The sequence below is a fragment of the Onychostoma macrolepis genome, chromosome 14 (assembly GCF_012432095.1).
Source record: "Onychostoma macrolepis isolate SWU-2019 chromosome 14, ASM1243209v1, whole genome shotgun sequence".
In the NCBI taxonomy this organism is placed as follows: domain Eukaryota; kingdom Metazoa; phylum Chordata; class Actinopteri; order Cypriniformes; family Cyprinidae; genus Onychostoma; species Onychostoma macrolepis.
This window is the reverse complement of record NC_081168.1, coordinates 24,288,848-24,306,202: the sequence shown is the minus strand read 5'-3', so window position 1 is coordinate 24,306,202 and position 17,355 is coordinate 24,288,848. Positions and strand designations below refer to the sequence as shown.

The following is a 17,355-nucleotide window of genomic DNA, read 5'->3' as shown; positions in this document are numbered from 1 at the left end:
ATCTACTCTCTCTATCTTTTCATAACCTCCTATCACAACACTATCCTTTATAATCTGCACGTTTAGCTCAGCTGACTGTGGCGATTGTAGCGTTTTTCTCTTGTCTTGACTTTTCTCTTGTGAATCGTGTGAGACCCGCCTGTGATCTCCATATGGACACGTCTGACCTCAGCGGCACACATGACTGACTGCAGTATGACCTGCAGGACACACTTCTGCTCCACTCTAGACCCTTCAGCTTGAGTCAGGTGATGTAGGAGGAGCTTGAGGGTTTGAGGGAGTGGTCTGAGATAAGAAGGAGTGGCTTAAGATCAGTTGACGGCGGACAGGTGACATTTAAAATGTTTGCAGAGATTTTAGATGTTTTCATATTGCAGGATGAGTTTGGGCAACTTCACTAAATTAATTTTAAGACATTCTCTTACACAATATTATTATTTTTATTTTATTTTATTACATTTTTTTTTTTCAGTGATGTTTTAGTATTGTTTATATATTATTATAGTATTTGTTCATATTTTGAATGAGCTTTTATTGTTATATTTTGAGTTTTCATTGTTTGTTTTTTAAAAAGTATTTATATTTACATTTAATTTTATTTGAGTTTCAGTTTTAGTAAACTTATTTTATTTGTTTAATTTATTTTTAATTTAGTTTTTGTAATTTAAGTACTTCAGTTTATTTTATTTCAGTTAATTGTCAAAGCAACATTTATAATTTTTATTTAAATTATTATTATTATTTTAGTTTATGAAAATTATTTTTAATAGATTTAGTTGTAATTTTAGTTGCATCTGGTTGAACTGGCAAACTTGTATTTCCAGCAGGACTGTGAGACTCATCGCCTTTCTAATGAAATCTTAAAATGACTTTGACATCTATTTCTGCAGGCAGTAACACACACTCGTAAGAGAGTGTTTTGGATGCTGTTGTGTAATTCAGTGTCACTAGGTGTGTTTTGCTCCAGTAGGGTCGTACATTATTAACGCTCAGTGTTTGAGTTAACCTCACATTGTGAACTTTAGCACTCTGGGTTATTCCCTTGTAACAGAATCCCAAACTAATTACATATCGAATATTCACATGCACATTTGCATATTCTCTTCCTGTATTCACCTGTCATTATATTTACTGTAATTGCTGACATTTCTTTAAAAAAACAATGCATTGGTGAATCATTCATAATAAGATCAGGAACGTGTATTAAAGGAATAGTTCAAAAAAAAAAAAAACCTCACCCTCAGGCCATTCAAGGTTTACTGTAGATGAGTTAGTTTCTTCATATTTAGAGAAAGGTAGCATTGCATCTCTTGCTCATCAGTGGATCCTTTGTAGTGAATGGGTGCCATCAGAATGGGAGTCCAAACAGCTGATAAAACATCACAGTAATCCACAATTAAACATGCTGTGAAGCCAAAAGCTTTGTGTTTGTAAGAAACAAATCCATAATTTTTTAATTGATGCTTTCGAGTCCATAATCCATAATAATGCTTTCTCCAGTGAAAAAGTCATACCATCCGAATCAGGAGAGAAATATGCACAGATCAAGCACCGTTTACAAGCCAAAACAAACAGCTCTAAACAAATGTGTGGATGGATTTTGATGTGAGAAGACAACAGGGATGGATATTTTATACTGGAAAAAACATTATTATGGATTATAGACTCATATTTTAGCCAGAAGCACTGTTTTGAAGTAAAAAATGTCTTAATTATGCATTTGTTTCTTACAATCACACAGCTTTTGGCTTCACAAGATGTTAATTAATGGACTGGAGTGGTGTTGATTACCTGTGGATTACTGTGATGTTTTTATCAGCTGTTTGGACTCTCATTCTGACAGCACCCATTCACTGCAGAGGATCCATTGCTGAGCAAATTATGTAATGTTACATTTCTCCAAATCTGATGAAGACTCACATACTTCTTGGATGGCTTAAGGGTGAGTAAATTTTCAGCAATATTTCATTTTGGGGTGAACTATTCCTTTAAGACAGCATATAGAGTAGATTTTAATCTCTTGTTGCCTCCTGTCTCCCTAGTGTGCGTTTGAATGAGTTGATTGACACTTGATGCCAAAGTGTGCAGATGGCACAGATGGCATTTGGTAGGCAGGTGCCCCAATGCAGAGGGCATTGACAGGACATGTGTGTGTGTGTGTGTGTGTGTGTGTGTGGCTCTGTCAAGGTTATATATTTACATTTCCTCTATGCAAACAGGATCACAGCATGATAATCACACAGATTATGAGTGTGAGTGTGTTTGCTCAGAAAATGAAGGTCTCATTCATCGAAATGTTTTTTGTTTATCTGGTGACATTCAGAATTCTGCTGTGAGCTGATTGGCCATTAGGCAGCCCAGGCTCGTCGTGATTGGATAATCACAGGTATGAATGCTGAATCCAGATCGTCTAATTTAGCATCATTCAACCTTCAGCACTAATTACAGTATTTAAAACAGAGACAGAATAGGAAAGCGTTCGTTTTAAGATGACTCCTGTGATATGATGATGGAAATGAGATTTACCTAAATCATTCAAATCGTTGCAAAGAGAACACAGGTTAATGAGATGTGTGGTTGTGTTCAGAATAGCATACTGGCATACTACTTTTATTATTTAAATGTTCAGTGCAATGTTTGGTATGTATTTTGTTCACAATATGCAAACTTTTCATATTTCTTTTGCGCCTATCACCTGAGCCGTAAATGCCATGTGACTAATTACTCTAGAGTCAGAGGAAAATAATGATTGCTAAATTTGAAATGGCATACTAGCATCCTATTCTTACTGTTTATGATTTAAAAACATATAAAGATAATGCATAAATATAATGGTTAATATCATAGTATGTTATTCCAGATTCATGCACACTTATTTATTTCAGCTAGTTGCCAAGGCAGCATTTCTCATTTGTTTAAAGTAAAAAATTACAAAAACTAAATAAACTAAAACTTAATAAAACTATTATAGATAAGTAAATTATCTATATTAAGACAAAAACAACAACATTATGACAAAAAAAAAAAAAAAGAGAGAGAGAGAGATAAAAATGTGCAATTACCTTAATTTTATTCTGTGGCAGAAAGAAAAATAAAACAAACAAGTCAAGTCAAGTCACCTTTATTTATATAGCGCTTTTACAATACAGATTGTGTCAAAGCACTTAACAGTATCAAATTGGAGGATAGAGTATCAGTAATGTATAATGATAAGATTAAACACTCAATTTTCAGTTAAAGGCATTTCATTATTGAATTCAGAGATGTCATTGTCTAGCTCAGTTTAGTTTAAATAGTATCTGTGCAATCAAATCGGCGATAATCGCTAGAAATTAAGTGTCCCCAACTGAGAAAGCCAGAGGCGACAGCGGCAAGGAACCAAAACTCCCTCTGTGACAGAATGGAGAAAAAAAAACCTTGGGAGAAACCAGGCTCAGTCGGGGCCAGTTCTCCTCTGACCAGACGAAACCCGCAGTTCAAAAGTTTATATTTCTATTTTAATTTTGTTGCAATTTCTAACAATAGTAGTATTATGTAGTTAGGTATTTTATTATATTTTAGTTATTTTGTTATTTTTGGTTGATATATCTGGGGATATATCTCTGGGGGTCATCTGGGTGTCCTGGTCTCCGCTGACGATCAGGGCTGTAGACATCATCTCTTGGTGCTGATCCACCATCTGATCGGATACGGACTGAGAAACAGACTAGGAAAGAAACAGACAAATATTAGCGTAGATGCCATTCAACTTACGATGTAACGAGTACATCGTGTGTTATGGGGAGTGTTCCCGGTTCCGGTTGATCTAATTAATGCAGCCTAACAATCCTTTAACGGATTTGAATAATAGAAGCGTATTAATGTGTTATGTGTAAGCCAGGCTAAAGAGATGGGTCTTTAATCTAGATTTAAACTGACAGAGTGTGTCTGCCTCCCGAACAGTGTTAGGTAGACTGTTCCAGAGTTTGGGTGCTAAATAGGAATAGGATCTGCCGCCCGCAGTCGATTTTGATATTCTAGGTATTATCAAACGGCCAGAGTTTTGAGAACGCAGCGGACGTGGAGGACTATAATGCGATAAGAGCTCGCTCAAGTACTGAGGAGCTAAACCATTCAGGGCTTTATAAGTAATTAACAAGATTTTAAAATCTATCCGATGCTTGATAGGGAGCCAGTGCAGTGTTGACAGAACCGGGCTAATATGGTCATATTTCCTGGTTCTAGTAAGGACTCTAGCTGCTGCATTTTGGACTAACTGTAGTTTGTTGATCAAGCGTGCAGAACAACCACCCAATAAAGCATTACAATAGTCTAACCTTGAGGTCATAAATGCATGAATTAACATTTCTGCATTTGACGTTGAGAGCATTGGTCGCAATTTAGATATGCTTTTGAGATGAAAAAATGCAGTTTTACAGATGCTAGAAACATGGCTTTCAAATGACAGATTGCTATCGAACAGCACACCTAGGTTCCTGACTGATGAAGAAGAATTGACAGAGCAGCCGTCAAGTGTTAGATAATGTTCTAGGTTATTACATGTGGGGTTTTTAGGTCCGATAATTAACACCTCTGTTTTTTCAGAATTTAGCAGTAAAAAATTACTCGTCATCCAGTTTTTTATATCGACTATGCATTCCGTTAGTTTCTCAATTTGGTGTGTTTCACCGGGCCACGAAGAAATATAGAGCTGAGTATCATCAGCATAACAGTGAAAGCTAACACCATGTCTCCTGATAATATCTCCCAAGGGTAACATATATAGCGTGAAAAGTAACGGCCCTAGTACTGAGCCTTGAGGTACTCCATACTGCACTTGTGATCGATATGATACCTCTTCATTCACTGCTACAAACTGATGGCGGTCAGATAAGTACGATTTGAACCATGCTAAGGCACTTCCACTAATGCCAACAAAGTTTTGTAGTCTATTCAAAAGAATGTTGTGGTCGATAGTGTCGAACGCAGCGCTAAGATCCAGTAGAACTAATAAAGAGATACAACCACGATCAGATGATAGAAGCAGGTCATTTGTAACTCTAATGAGAGCAGTCTCAGTACTATGATACGATCTAAATCCTGACTGGAATTCCTCACAGATATCATTTTTCTCTAGGAAGGAATATAATTGTGAGGATACTACCTTTTCTAGTATCTTTGACAGAAAAGGGAGATTTGAGATCGGTCTGTAATTAACTAGATCTTTGGGGTCAAGTTGTGGTTTTTAATGAGAGGCTTAATAACAGCCAATTTGAAGGTTTTGGGGACATATCCTAATGACAATGATGAATTAATAATAGCCAAAAGAGGATCTATGACTTCTGGAAGCAGCTCTTTTAGTAGTTTAGATGGAATCGGGTCTAACATACATGTTGTTGGTTTAGATGATTTAACAAGTTTATACAATTCTTCCTCTTCCACAGTAGAGAATGAGTGGAATTGTTCCTCAGGGGATCTATAGTGCACTATCTGATGCGATACTGTAGCTGACGGCTGCAGGGATACAATTTTATCTCTGATAGTATCGATCTTGGAAGTGAAGTAGTTCATAAAGTCATTACTGCTATGCTCTTGGGAAATGCCAACACCTGTTGATGCTTGATTTTTCGTTAATTTAGTTACTGTATTGAATAAATACCGGGGGTTATGTTTGTTTTCTTCTAGAAGAGACGAAAAGTAATCAGATCTAGCAGTTTTTAATGCTTTTCTGTAGGATAGGGTACTTTCCCGCCAAGCTAAACGAAATACCTCTAATTTAGTTTTCCTCCAGCTGCGCTCCATTTTCCGGGCTGCTCTCTTTAGGGCGCGAGTGTGCTCATTATACCACGGTGTTGGACTCTTATCCTTAATCTTCCTTAAGCGTAAAGGAGCAACCGCATCTAAAGTGCTAGAAAAGAGAGTCCATAGTTCCTGTTACATCATCAAGTTGTTCTGAGCTATTGGATATGCTGAGGAACTGAGATAAGTCAGGAAGATTATTTATAAAGCAGTCTTTTGTGGTAGAGGTAATGGTTCTACCATATTTGTAACAAGAAGTTGGCTTTACAGCTTTAGCTATATGGAATATACAGGAGACTAGATAATGATCTGAGATATCATCGCTCTGCTGCAAAATTTCAATGCCACTGACATCAATTCCATGTGACAGTATTAAATCTAGAGTATGATTTCGACAATGAGTAGGTCCTGACACGTGTTGTTTACACCAATTGAGTTTAGAATGTCTATAAATGCTGATCCCAACGAATCTCTTTCATTATCAACATGGATATTAAAATCACCAACGATTAGGACTTTATCTGCAGTCAGCACTAACTCCGATAGAAGATCAGAAAATTCTTTAGTAAAGTCTGTATGGTGCCCTGGTGGCCTGTATACAGTAGCCAGTACAAACATCACAGAGGATTTATCATTAACACTTGTTTCTTTGGATAACGTTATATGAAGCACCATTACTTCGAACGAATTATACTTGAAACCCAACCTCTGAGAGATACTGAAAATATTTCTATAAATTTTAGCAACACCTACCCCTTTACCTTTTGGACGCGGTTCATGTTTGTAACAGTAATCTTGGGGTGTAGACTCGTTTAAAGTAATGTAATCATCTTGTTTTAGCCAGGTTTCTGTCAGACAAAGCACATCTAGTTTATGGTCAGTGAACATATCATTTACAAAAAGTGCTTTTGAAGAAAGGGATCTAATATTTAATAAGCCAAGCTTTATCATGTGTTTATTATATCGTTTTTTTATTTGTTGAACATCAATTAAATTGTTACTATTACTTTGGTTTGGATGTTTTCTGTATTTTCTAGTTCAGGGAACAGACACAGTCTCTATAGAGTGATATCTAGGTGAAAAATGTGCTGAGAGTTAACTGACTTTGGTGACGTGAGGCGGCTAGCAGACGATCGGTTTAGCCAGTCTGTCTGCTTCCTGACCTGGGCTCCAGTTAGTCAAGTACGAACTCTGACTATGTGCCATATTTCTAGAGAGAAAATATGGCACATAATCTTAACAAACAAACAAAAAAGATTTGCAAGATATAAACTTTGTGAGATAAAACGTCACAGTTACCTTTTTTGAATTCTGTGGTGGAAAAAGAAAATATAACAATAAAATCAAATTCAAAATATAAAAAAAACAACAGTTAGCATATTAATGATACTAAAATAACACTGAATTGAAACATTTATTGTGGAATAATACCTATTTGACTTATTTAAAGCAGTAGTCGGTATGCAGTGTAAGTAGGCAGCATTGACAAAAAAGCTAGTATTTAATCTGAACGAAGCCCTCGTGTTGTACAGTTATTGATCGATGCAGCAGATGAGACACCCACGTTCGCAGCGATCCATGGCACGCGAAGGGTTAAAGGTCATATTGTGAGGTGTATAAAAGCGTTTGAGGTCACATCTGGATAGATGAGGTCTACTGTTGCTGTGATACTATAGTTCAAAGGTCGAACCTGATAGAGAGAAAATGCATGTGCAGTTTACACAGAGAGAATCGATGCAGGCTGAGTTTAGATGACTTTAAACGCCTGCGTTCAGCTTAAAGCGGCCAAACAGGAAAATCTGCTATCTTTTATTCACCCAGTATGAGTTTCTGTCTTGCATGCAACAGAAAAGGAAGGTCTGTGCCATTTTTCTCATGCAGTTTTAGTAGATTGTCAAAAATCCAGCATTTTCTGAAAAAATGTGGTGTTAAAGTACAGAATAATACTTAAGGTCACACACACGCTCACGCAGGTGGCTGTAAGAGGATATATATGGAGCCAATGTTGCACTTTTATAGGATTAATTTACTGACTATCAAATCATGCCTGTTTATGAGCATATTTCTCTCTCTCTCTTTTAATTCAAGCCATAAAAATGATAAAACTCATGGCCCTGAGGGGTGGCGGGTTTCCATAGCGATGTCACCAGAGACATATGATGAAGGAGGAATCACCCATCGAATAAACCAGCGCGGACAGGTTTTATTTTTCAGTGAAATGAATTCTTCATCACTCACTCACTTCTGTAATAAAGCACAGCAGACGGAGATGAATGTGGACAGCCAATCGTAGACAAGAAAAGAGGAATAAAATGACATGCTACCAGTGCTGTTTCTACAATTTGTAGTATGTATACTTTTGCAGTGTGCTAATTTTATGTGTATATGAAATACTGTAACCTGCTATTGATTGCATTATGCACAGCTATTGCATTATTGCATTATACACTGTTATTGATTGCATTAATGCGTTTAATATTAGTTAATGTATTAACTAATATTAAAGTAATAGTTCTCTCAAAAATGAAAGTTAAGCCATACAAGCTTTAGATGAGTTTGTTTCTTCATCAGATTTGGAGGAATTTAGCATTAGATTTGTTTCTTACAAACACACAGTTTTTGCTTCACAAGACATTAATTGATGGACTGGAGTGGATTGTAGTGATGTTTTTATCAGCTGTTTGGACTCTCATTCTGACGGCACCCATTTACTCCAGAGGATCCATTGGTGAGCAAGTGATGTAATGCTACATTTCTCTAAAAATCTGTTCTAATGAGAAAACAAACTGATCTCTATCCTGGATGGCCTGAGGGTGAGGACATTTTCAGTAAATGTTCAGGTTTGGGTGAACTATTATTTTAAACATTCAGTGTAGTGAACTGCTGTTTGAAACGGATATCATCGTTGCAACATATAGTTGCACATACTATGTTTAATAAACAGTGTGCAGTTTATAGTATATATTGTGTAGTATATGGCTGAAGTGTATACGGTGTGCGCTGTTTGTCGATTAGAATTGACTGCTTGGTTAAACAGGAGCTGAATTTGTTCATTCAGGCCTGGAATTGAAAAGTGTGAAGAGGTAAATATCCCCCATCTTCCCTCTCTCTCGCTCTCATCTCACATTTATCAGTCGGGATCTATCACACTTTCTTATTTTCATTCCCTCTTCGACACACACGTTCGTACCCTGCAGTGAGGGTGTTTGGGGTTCGTCTCTGAATATGAATGACCTGTTTTCCGCTGTAATAGAAAGAGGACTGAACAAAATGAAAGAATACACTGTAGACTAGTAACAAGAGAAATGCATCACTGTGCTATACGTGTGTACCTGTACATTTATTCACCTTATACCTCCACTCACCTCATGAGATCAATACTCTATTCTTGTGCTATTTTGTTTGATTGGTCCCACTTTATATTAGGTGGCCTTAACTACTGTGTACTTACATTTAAATTAATCATTTGGCACAATGCACTTATTGTGTACACATGTTTTTACATTGTACTAATATTTAAAAAAAAATACCTTTATGTAAGTACATCTGTAATTAATTTCTGTAATTACATTTATAATTACTCTGTTGACCCATCCCTCACACCTAAACCCACCCTTAAACCTACCCATACCACCAAACCTGCCCCTAACCTACCCGTATGCCACCTCAATAGCAGAAAAGTGTTTTGCAATACAATATGACCACAATAAATACATTGTACTTATATTTTTGATGCAAGTACATAGTAGTTAAGGCCACCTAATATAAAGTGTGACCGTTTGATTTATTACATTGGACGTATTCTTGCAAATGCAAAGTGCAGTAACTACAGAGACTGAGAGAAACGGCTTCAGAGATTTCTGACAGACTTTTGAGTGAATTGATATCAGTTTTTGTACTCAGTTTTCTCTGAACTTAAATATAATTGAGACAAACCCCTGTGTCACAGGTCAGATCACAGTCTATTGATCTATTGATTTTCTAGAATGTGTGGTTCCTTCATTTTGCACAGGAATGTGCTAAATATAATAGTACAGGTGCTACTTTTGGCTTTCGTTTGAATTTTCTCTGTATTGCAATATTATTTTCATTACAAATTAAGGGTAACACTTTATTTTAAGGTATCCATAATACAGAGTAATTACCTAATTAAGTACTTAGTAGTAGCCATTGTTCTTAAATGAAACAAAATGTACTTACCATGTAACTAAGTTATGGAACAGCCTGTAATTACAGTTTGTAATTATGTAGGTTTAATAGGCAGCTATTGTTTCACATATGTAACAGACCGAGTCTGTTACACAGCTACTTATGTAACCAAAAGATTGTTACATATGTGTTGCAGACTTAAACAATGTAATTATAAATGTAAGTACACAGACATAAGCTACTTAAAATAAAGTGTATCAAGATTGTACTTAAGTGCACTTCATGTGTATCTATATTAGGGATGTGCCTGAAGCCTAACACCTTATTCGGAAAGGCACGGATAATGGCTTCAAAACGAATAACAGATTTATCCGAATAACAGAAAAAATATTCGGCAGACACAATCACATGTTTGCTGGAACAGAACTACATTAGTGAGGTCTAGGGTTGTTAAGATAAGAGTGCAATAATAATGGCTAGTACTGCTTTGATAGTGTTTGACACAGTTTCGTACAGATAATATCATGGTGACCACTGCGTTTGTCTAACGAATGTGGTCTCCTCAGCAATAAACTATCCGCGCGTTCCTTTTTTGATTGCTGCCTGTCAGTGCCGGAGTTTATATCAACTCGACAAAAATATCCTAAAAACGGTCCTAACTCAAAACCTTTTCGAAATCCAACTGTAAAAACGCATTACATTAGCCCTTTTCGTGAATGGCATTACATTTAATTATACAAGACGAAGAAAAGGGATGTTTGATCAAGGCTTTTGGAGGGTCCAAATGATTGGTTGCGCTCTGTTGATAAAATACTCGTAAATGATCTCAGACTCCCGCAGCACATGATCTAAGTTACTTAAAGTTCAAGCGAGCTTTATTGTCATTCTGCTATGAGTACTGAACACTTTCTTTCCATTTCATTTTTTCTACTAGTGCTCTTATTTAAGATTGTGGATGCTTGTCTCTTGACAAATTTGTACACAAAGTTTCCCTGGAAGTTATTTATATTATAAAATAAAGTTATTTTTGTTTTTTGATTAACATTTTCTGTAGTTTTAAATATAAAATATTTACAAAGATATAATTATAATTAAAAAAAATACTGGTCCCACTTTATATTAGGTGGCCTTAACTACTCTGTACTTGCATTTAAATTAATCATTTGGTACAATGCACTTATTGTGTACATACATGTTTTTACATTGTACTTATATTTTTAAAAATACCTATATGTAATTGCATCTGTAATTAATTTCTGTAATTACATTTATAATTAAATACACCTTAACCCACCCTTAAACCTACCCAAACCACCAAACCTGTCCCTAACCTACCCGTATCCCACCTCAATAGCAGCAAAAGTGTTTTGCAATACAATATGAACACAATAAGTACATTGTATTTATTTTTTTGATGTAAGTACATAGTAGTTAAGGCCACCTAATATAAAGTGTGACCAAAATACTTTCTTTAGTTATACAAGGCATATTTGTTGAATGAAAACTATTTGCATTTAAAATGGTATTTTCATGTAATTTGAATCACGCCCACTTCCGGATCCATCCGAATACAGATACAGATACAAATAATTTTGAGATTGTCACAGATACAGATACAAATAATGGCTCCGCTGCACACCCCTAATCTATACTGTACACCTTATCCAGCTGCACCTTAGTTTGATTTAACCCACCAGTTCACAGCTAAAATACATAATACTTTTCTAATTACATTACAATTACAGAATATTACACAGGCATTAGCTACTTACAATAAAGTGTATCAAGATTGTACTTAAGTGAACAAGTAGCTGTGTAACAGACTCTGTCTGTTATATATGTGTAACCGTAGCTGCCTATTACATCTACATAATTACAAACTGTAAGTACAGGCTGTTCCATAACTTAGTTACACGGTAAGTACATTTTATTTCATTTAAATACAACAGATACTACTAAGTATTTAATTAGGTAATTACTCTGTATTATGACACCTTAAAATAAAGTGTTACCCAATTGAGTACATTTTTATTCTAAATTCCCATTACTGTAATGTAAAAAAGCTATTATTATATTATATTATAGCTATTATTCATATTTATGCCATGGTCTGTCTGAATACTCAATTCTGATTGGCTGGCAGGTGTTGATTAAATTAGTTGAACCGCACAGGTAGTTCCAGGTCAGTTTAATCAGGTTCTATATTAATGCGCTTCCTATAAACATTGGTAACCATAGTAACATACAGTTACAGTTGAATAGTAATACAGATGAAAATAACCGTCATTTTTATCGTTCCGGTCAAATATTGCAGCACAAATATTGTTAACATCTTTAATATGTGAATGCTGGGAAATGACCATGGCATAAACGGGATAATCAACGGCTAGCTGTGCATTAAACAATTTGAATGCACTTCGTTCTGCTGCGCGTCGGGTGGTTCTTCGCCTCCACGTCATGCATTCAAATCGTTTAATGCACAGCTAGCCGTTGATTATCCCTTACTTATATAAATATATATACAGGTGCATCTAAAAAAAATGTAATATCGTGAAAAAGTTTTTTTTTTCTTTTTTGTAAAGAGAAACTTTCATATGTTCTAGATTCATTACATGTCAAGTAAAACATTTCAAAAGTTTTATTTGTTTGTTTTGTTTTAATTTTGATGATTAGAGCTTACAGCTCATGAAAATCAAAAATCCAGTGTCTCAAAATATTAGAATATTTATATTTGAGTTTTATTAAATGGTCATTCCTACAGTATAAATTCCGGGTATCTCTTGTTCTTTGAAACCACAATAATGGGGAAGACTGCTGACTTGGCATTGGTCCAGAAGACAATCATTGACACCCTCCACAAAGAGGGTAAGTCACAGAAGGTCATTACTGAAAGGGGTGGCTGTTCACAGAGTGCTGTATCAAAGCATTTTAAATGCAAAGTTGACTGGAAGGAAGAATTTGGGTAGGAAAAGGTGCACAAGCAACAGGGATGACCGCAAGCTTGAGAATACTGTCAAGCAAAGCCGATTCAAACACTTGGGAGAGCTTCACAAGGAGAGAACTGAAGCTGGAGTCAGTGCATCAAGAGTCACCACGCTCAGACGTCTTCAGGAAAAGTGATACCAAACCACTTCTGAAACAGAAACAACGTCAGAAGCATCTTACCTGGGCTGTGGAGAAAAAGAACTGGACTGCTGCTCAGTGATCCAAAGTCCTCTTTTCAGATAAAAGTAAATTTTGCATTTCGTTTGGAAATCAAGGTCTGGAGTCTGGAGGAAGACTGGAGAGGCACAGAATCCAAGTGTTGCATTACAATAATGAGAATTAAAAAGTCACAGTTATTTGACTTTTAACTTAAAAAAGTCAGTTATTTTTATGCTTATTTATATATTATTTATAGTAATAAGTCTAAATCTATTAAAAAAATAAATTAAAATACGTAATTTTGCATGCTTCTGTGAGATTCACCTCATTAAACCCTCTGCTAACTACACACACTCAGTTAAGGAAAAAAATTTATAAAACACAAAAGCAAAATGTCCTTCAGACAGAATCCCATCACTGTATGCTGTGAAAGACATCACGCAGTCTGTGTATGTGTGTGTCTGTCCGCTGGAAAGCGTGTCCTCACTTCCCCTCCGACACGCTCCCAGCGCCTCATCTCTCGTTTCCTCCCGTCTCTCTCGCCCTCACCGGCTGAATCACATATGCAGAAAAATATCAAATCATTCCGTCTGTCACAGGGTTGAGAGAGGCCTGAACTCCATTAATAAGGCATGTACATCTCTAAACACACCAAAACACACACTCCCTCACAAAACACTGACCGCAGAAAACAGAAAGAAAACCAGAGGAAGATGCACTTAAAGAAGAGAAGGTATTAGAACAGGTGTTTGAGAATGAGACGTGTGCGTTTAGACAGTGGCAAAATGTCTGGATTGTTATTTTCCATGCAAACAAATTGACTCCTATAAGTAGTTGATATGACTTACTATGTGCGCTATATTCTTCTAAAGTCATATGATGCTTTATTTGAGGAACAGACTGAACTTTAAAGCATTAATCGCTGCAAATCTTTCCCACCTCATTTGCATATTCAAATATGGCATTGGATCCAGGTTGGATGTAAGTGATGTCAAACAATGTTGGTTCTCACAGGTCTCTTGACTTAATGAAATGTGTTTGACTGTACAAGAGCACAAATGATATTTGAGAGCTGCTGCGTGGGTGGAAATGTTCAACAAATAATATGTTTAATATGGGTCTGTTTCTAACACAAAACTATCATTTGACTTCAGAAAACTTGGGGCTAGATTTATTAACAGCTTGCACCAGCACAAACCCTCTTTTGGTGTTAAAAAATACTGTCAGGATTTACTAAAGATGCACAGTGAAAAATTTAAACTGAAAAGGCTCCACGCTCCACAGTCATTTTTGCAGCTGATCTTATTGCATATGCATTTGTAGAGTGTCCCTTTCAGATGCAAAATTTATGGGAGGAGAGTATTTTTAAGAATCACACAACATGATTTACTGCGGCTTGCGGTAGTCAATTTGCTGGTGTTTGCACCATTTACATTATTTTTATTGCACTCTTGCACTGGCTTGTCTTGTTTAGTTAATCTGGCTCTTGGAATAATAAGCATGTGTCATATGGATGGATGTTATGATGTTTTTATGTCATTTTTGACTGCAGCCTTTAGTCACTGTCTGTTTTCATTGTATTGTATTTTTTTGTTTTATCATTGTTTCATTCTTTTGATTTATCATTTGTATCGTTTAGTTGTGTTATTGTCCTGTGTTTCACTGTATCATTTTATAGTATCAGTTAGGGCTGGTATTGATAAAAAATATCAATATCTCGATTTTAATAGATTCTCATTTTTAAGAAACGATATTGATTCTTAAAATCGATGCTGCGGCGCCCAAGGAGCAGTTGCCTTGCTCAAGGGCACCTCAGTCGTGGTCTTGAGGGTGGAGAGAGCGCTGCTCATTCATTCCCTCCACCTACAATCCCTGCCGGACCTGAGACTCGAACCCGCAACCTTTGGGTTAACGAGTCCAACTCTAACCATTAGGCCACGACTGCCCCTAATGTTCCCAATGTTCTGTTATCGTTTTTGTTATGTCATTGTTCTGTGGATTCATTGTAATGTTTTGTTTCATTGTAGCACTATTTTCATTGTAGCATGATTTATTGTGTCTTCGTTGCATTAATGTTCCTGTTGTTTCATTATATTGTTTTGTTTCACTGTATTATTGTTTCATTGTAGCAAAACAATTATACAACAATCAGTTTTCCGCTGTTTCATTGTATTGCTTTTTCTGTTTTGTTGCTTTTTTTTTTTTTGTTACAGTTTGGCAGCTGTAGCAATTTGTACTGTTTTGTTGTATTATTGTTTCATTGTATTGTTTTGCTGTATCATTGTTTCACTGTATCATACCCATTTATGTCATAATATTGTGGTTATGTTGTATCGGTGCCTTCTTGTTTTATCATTGTAACATTTTTAGTGAAGGAAAGTGACAGGTTTAGCACAACATGAGGGAAATAAAAGATGACAGATGTTTCATATTAATGAGTGGTTCCTTTAAATAAGAGGTATTTATTTTGTTAACAGCAGTGATCAGAGCTGTAAATCGACCATGTGTGTGTGTGTGTGTATTGAAGGCCAGTTGGCATGGCAGTGCTCCAGACGAACAGCAGGTTGGCATCAAACTTCCCCGATGAACACACACACAGACATGTGAAGGTCAGAGGGAGTGATGGAGTGTTTGACCTCTGTTAAACCCACCTGTGTGTTTCAGCTCACACACACACACACACACTAAATGTTAGTTCTGTATGTCCTGATGCTTGAAACTGAATTTGCACTGTAATAGATGGCTGAGGAAAGGTGTGTGTTTAATGTTTCCTGATGGAGATGAATGTCTCACGAGTTCTCGTAATGATCTCCACACACACACTATTCCTCCTCATCCACCTACTTCCTGCCGGAGGAGCCGCATTACCTGCGCGAGAGGAAGAGATGGCAGAGCGCGAGACAGTGTTTCTCCTCTTCCTCCATTTGTCAGGAAGTGTTTACACTGAGCTATTGCTCAAAGTCGGCACTGTGTGTGTGTGTGTAGGAGATGATAAAGCGTTTGCCAGAAGGCTGCTGCATTGTTTGCCAGAGTAAAGCTCTCCTCTCCTCCATCAGATTCTCTCGCTTCCTTTCATGCCATCTGACTGAATCTGCTCTGTCTTTCTTTCCTGGAAAGGAAAAGCGAAACAAAAGTACATGAATATAGAAGATGAGAGATTGTGTTTGTGTTTGAGAGAGACGTAAACACAGATCAGAGATCAGATGAGCTGGAAGCTCATAGTAAATGAAGTCTTTCTCTGTCTTTCAGGGCTGGACAGCACTAAAGACCCGTGTATGAAGGTTCACTGCCCTCCTCACAAAGTGTGTGTGAGCCACGACTTCCAGACGGCCATCTGCGCCAATCACAAACCAGTACAGCACAGGTAAGACCCACAGTCGCACGCCAGGAAGGAAGAATCATTTGTCAAGGCAAATGCTGATTAGTTTACTGAGTGGTTGCTAGGGCAAGATTTTTCAATCTTTTAGATGCCACAGATCACCATATATGATCATTCACATGCGAAAGACCACCATGCTAAAATGTGAAAGTCTGCCTTTTTTAATGTAGAAAGACCTAATTTATATTGTAAAAAATAGTATTATAAATATGTGCAAAATATTATTTGGAAAATATTTAGTTTTTAATATGTTACATTACTACAAATTAAATTAGTACAAAAAGTTAGGTGTATTTGTTTATATTTAAATACATTTAAATTTATTCATTCATTAATTCTTGTAATTGTTTACATTATTTTAATTAAATTATATATTTAGTTATGTTTTATTTTATTTATATATTCATCCTTATGCGTGGGACCTCATCCTAAAATTTTGCGGGACTTAAAAAATGGGTGTCCAGGATGATTTAAGGAAAACGTAACCAAGTACAAGACTCAGGAAAGAAGCAACTAAATAAACATAAACAACAAAACGAAAGTAACCGGCAGCCGCCTCAGGTCAGAATCAAATGTGCATTTGTGTTTGCGCTCTGTTTTTGTGGCGTTGTATATTGTAGAAAATCGAGACATATCTGTTGATTTCTATAACGCAATGGCCAATCAGAGGAGTTTTAGTGAGTCAGAATCCACTCACCACTCAGAACGTGAGTGTTCTTGTTCAGTTCAGTGTAGAGGTGATGTAAATAAGAGATTAATTGTGCCGTGTTGACAGATTCATTTATTATAGCAGAAATTCCTGAGATCGTGAAATGAGTTACAGCTTTTTAAGGAAGCGCACTTTGCATGCTTTCTTTGCTGTATCTAGCCTATTCTCCATTCAGAATTTGAATAAAAGTTTCGTT

General features: G+C 36.3%; 1 protein-coding gene across 2 annotated transcripts in view; it reads left to right on the top strand.

Annotated features, from left to right (window-relative positions):
- spock1 (SPARC (osteonectin), cwcv and kazal like domains proteoglycan 1) overlaps nucleotides 1-17,355 on the top strand; it is a 244,474-nt gene that overhangs the window by 177,341 nt on the left and 49,778 nt on the right. For both annotated transcript variants that reach the window (XM_058798033.1, XM_058798031.1), the window contains exon 5: nucleotides 16,321-16,435. In XM_058798033.1, coding sequence (XP_058654016.1) covers nucleotides 16,321-16,435 — 115 coding nt within the window. The remainder of the gene's footprint in view (nucleotides 1-16,320; nucleotides 16,436-17,355) is intronic.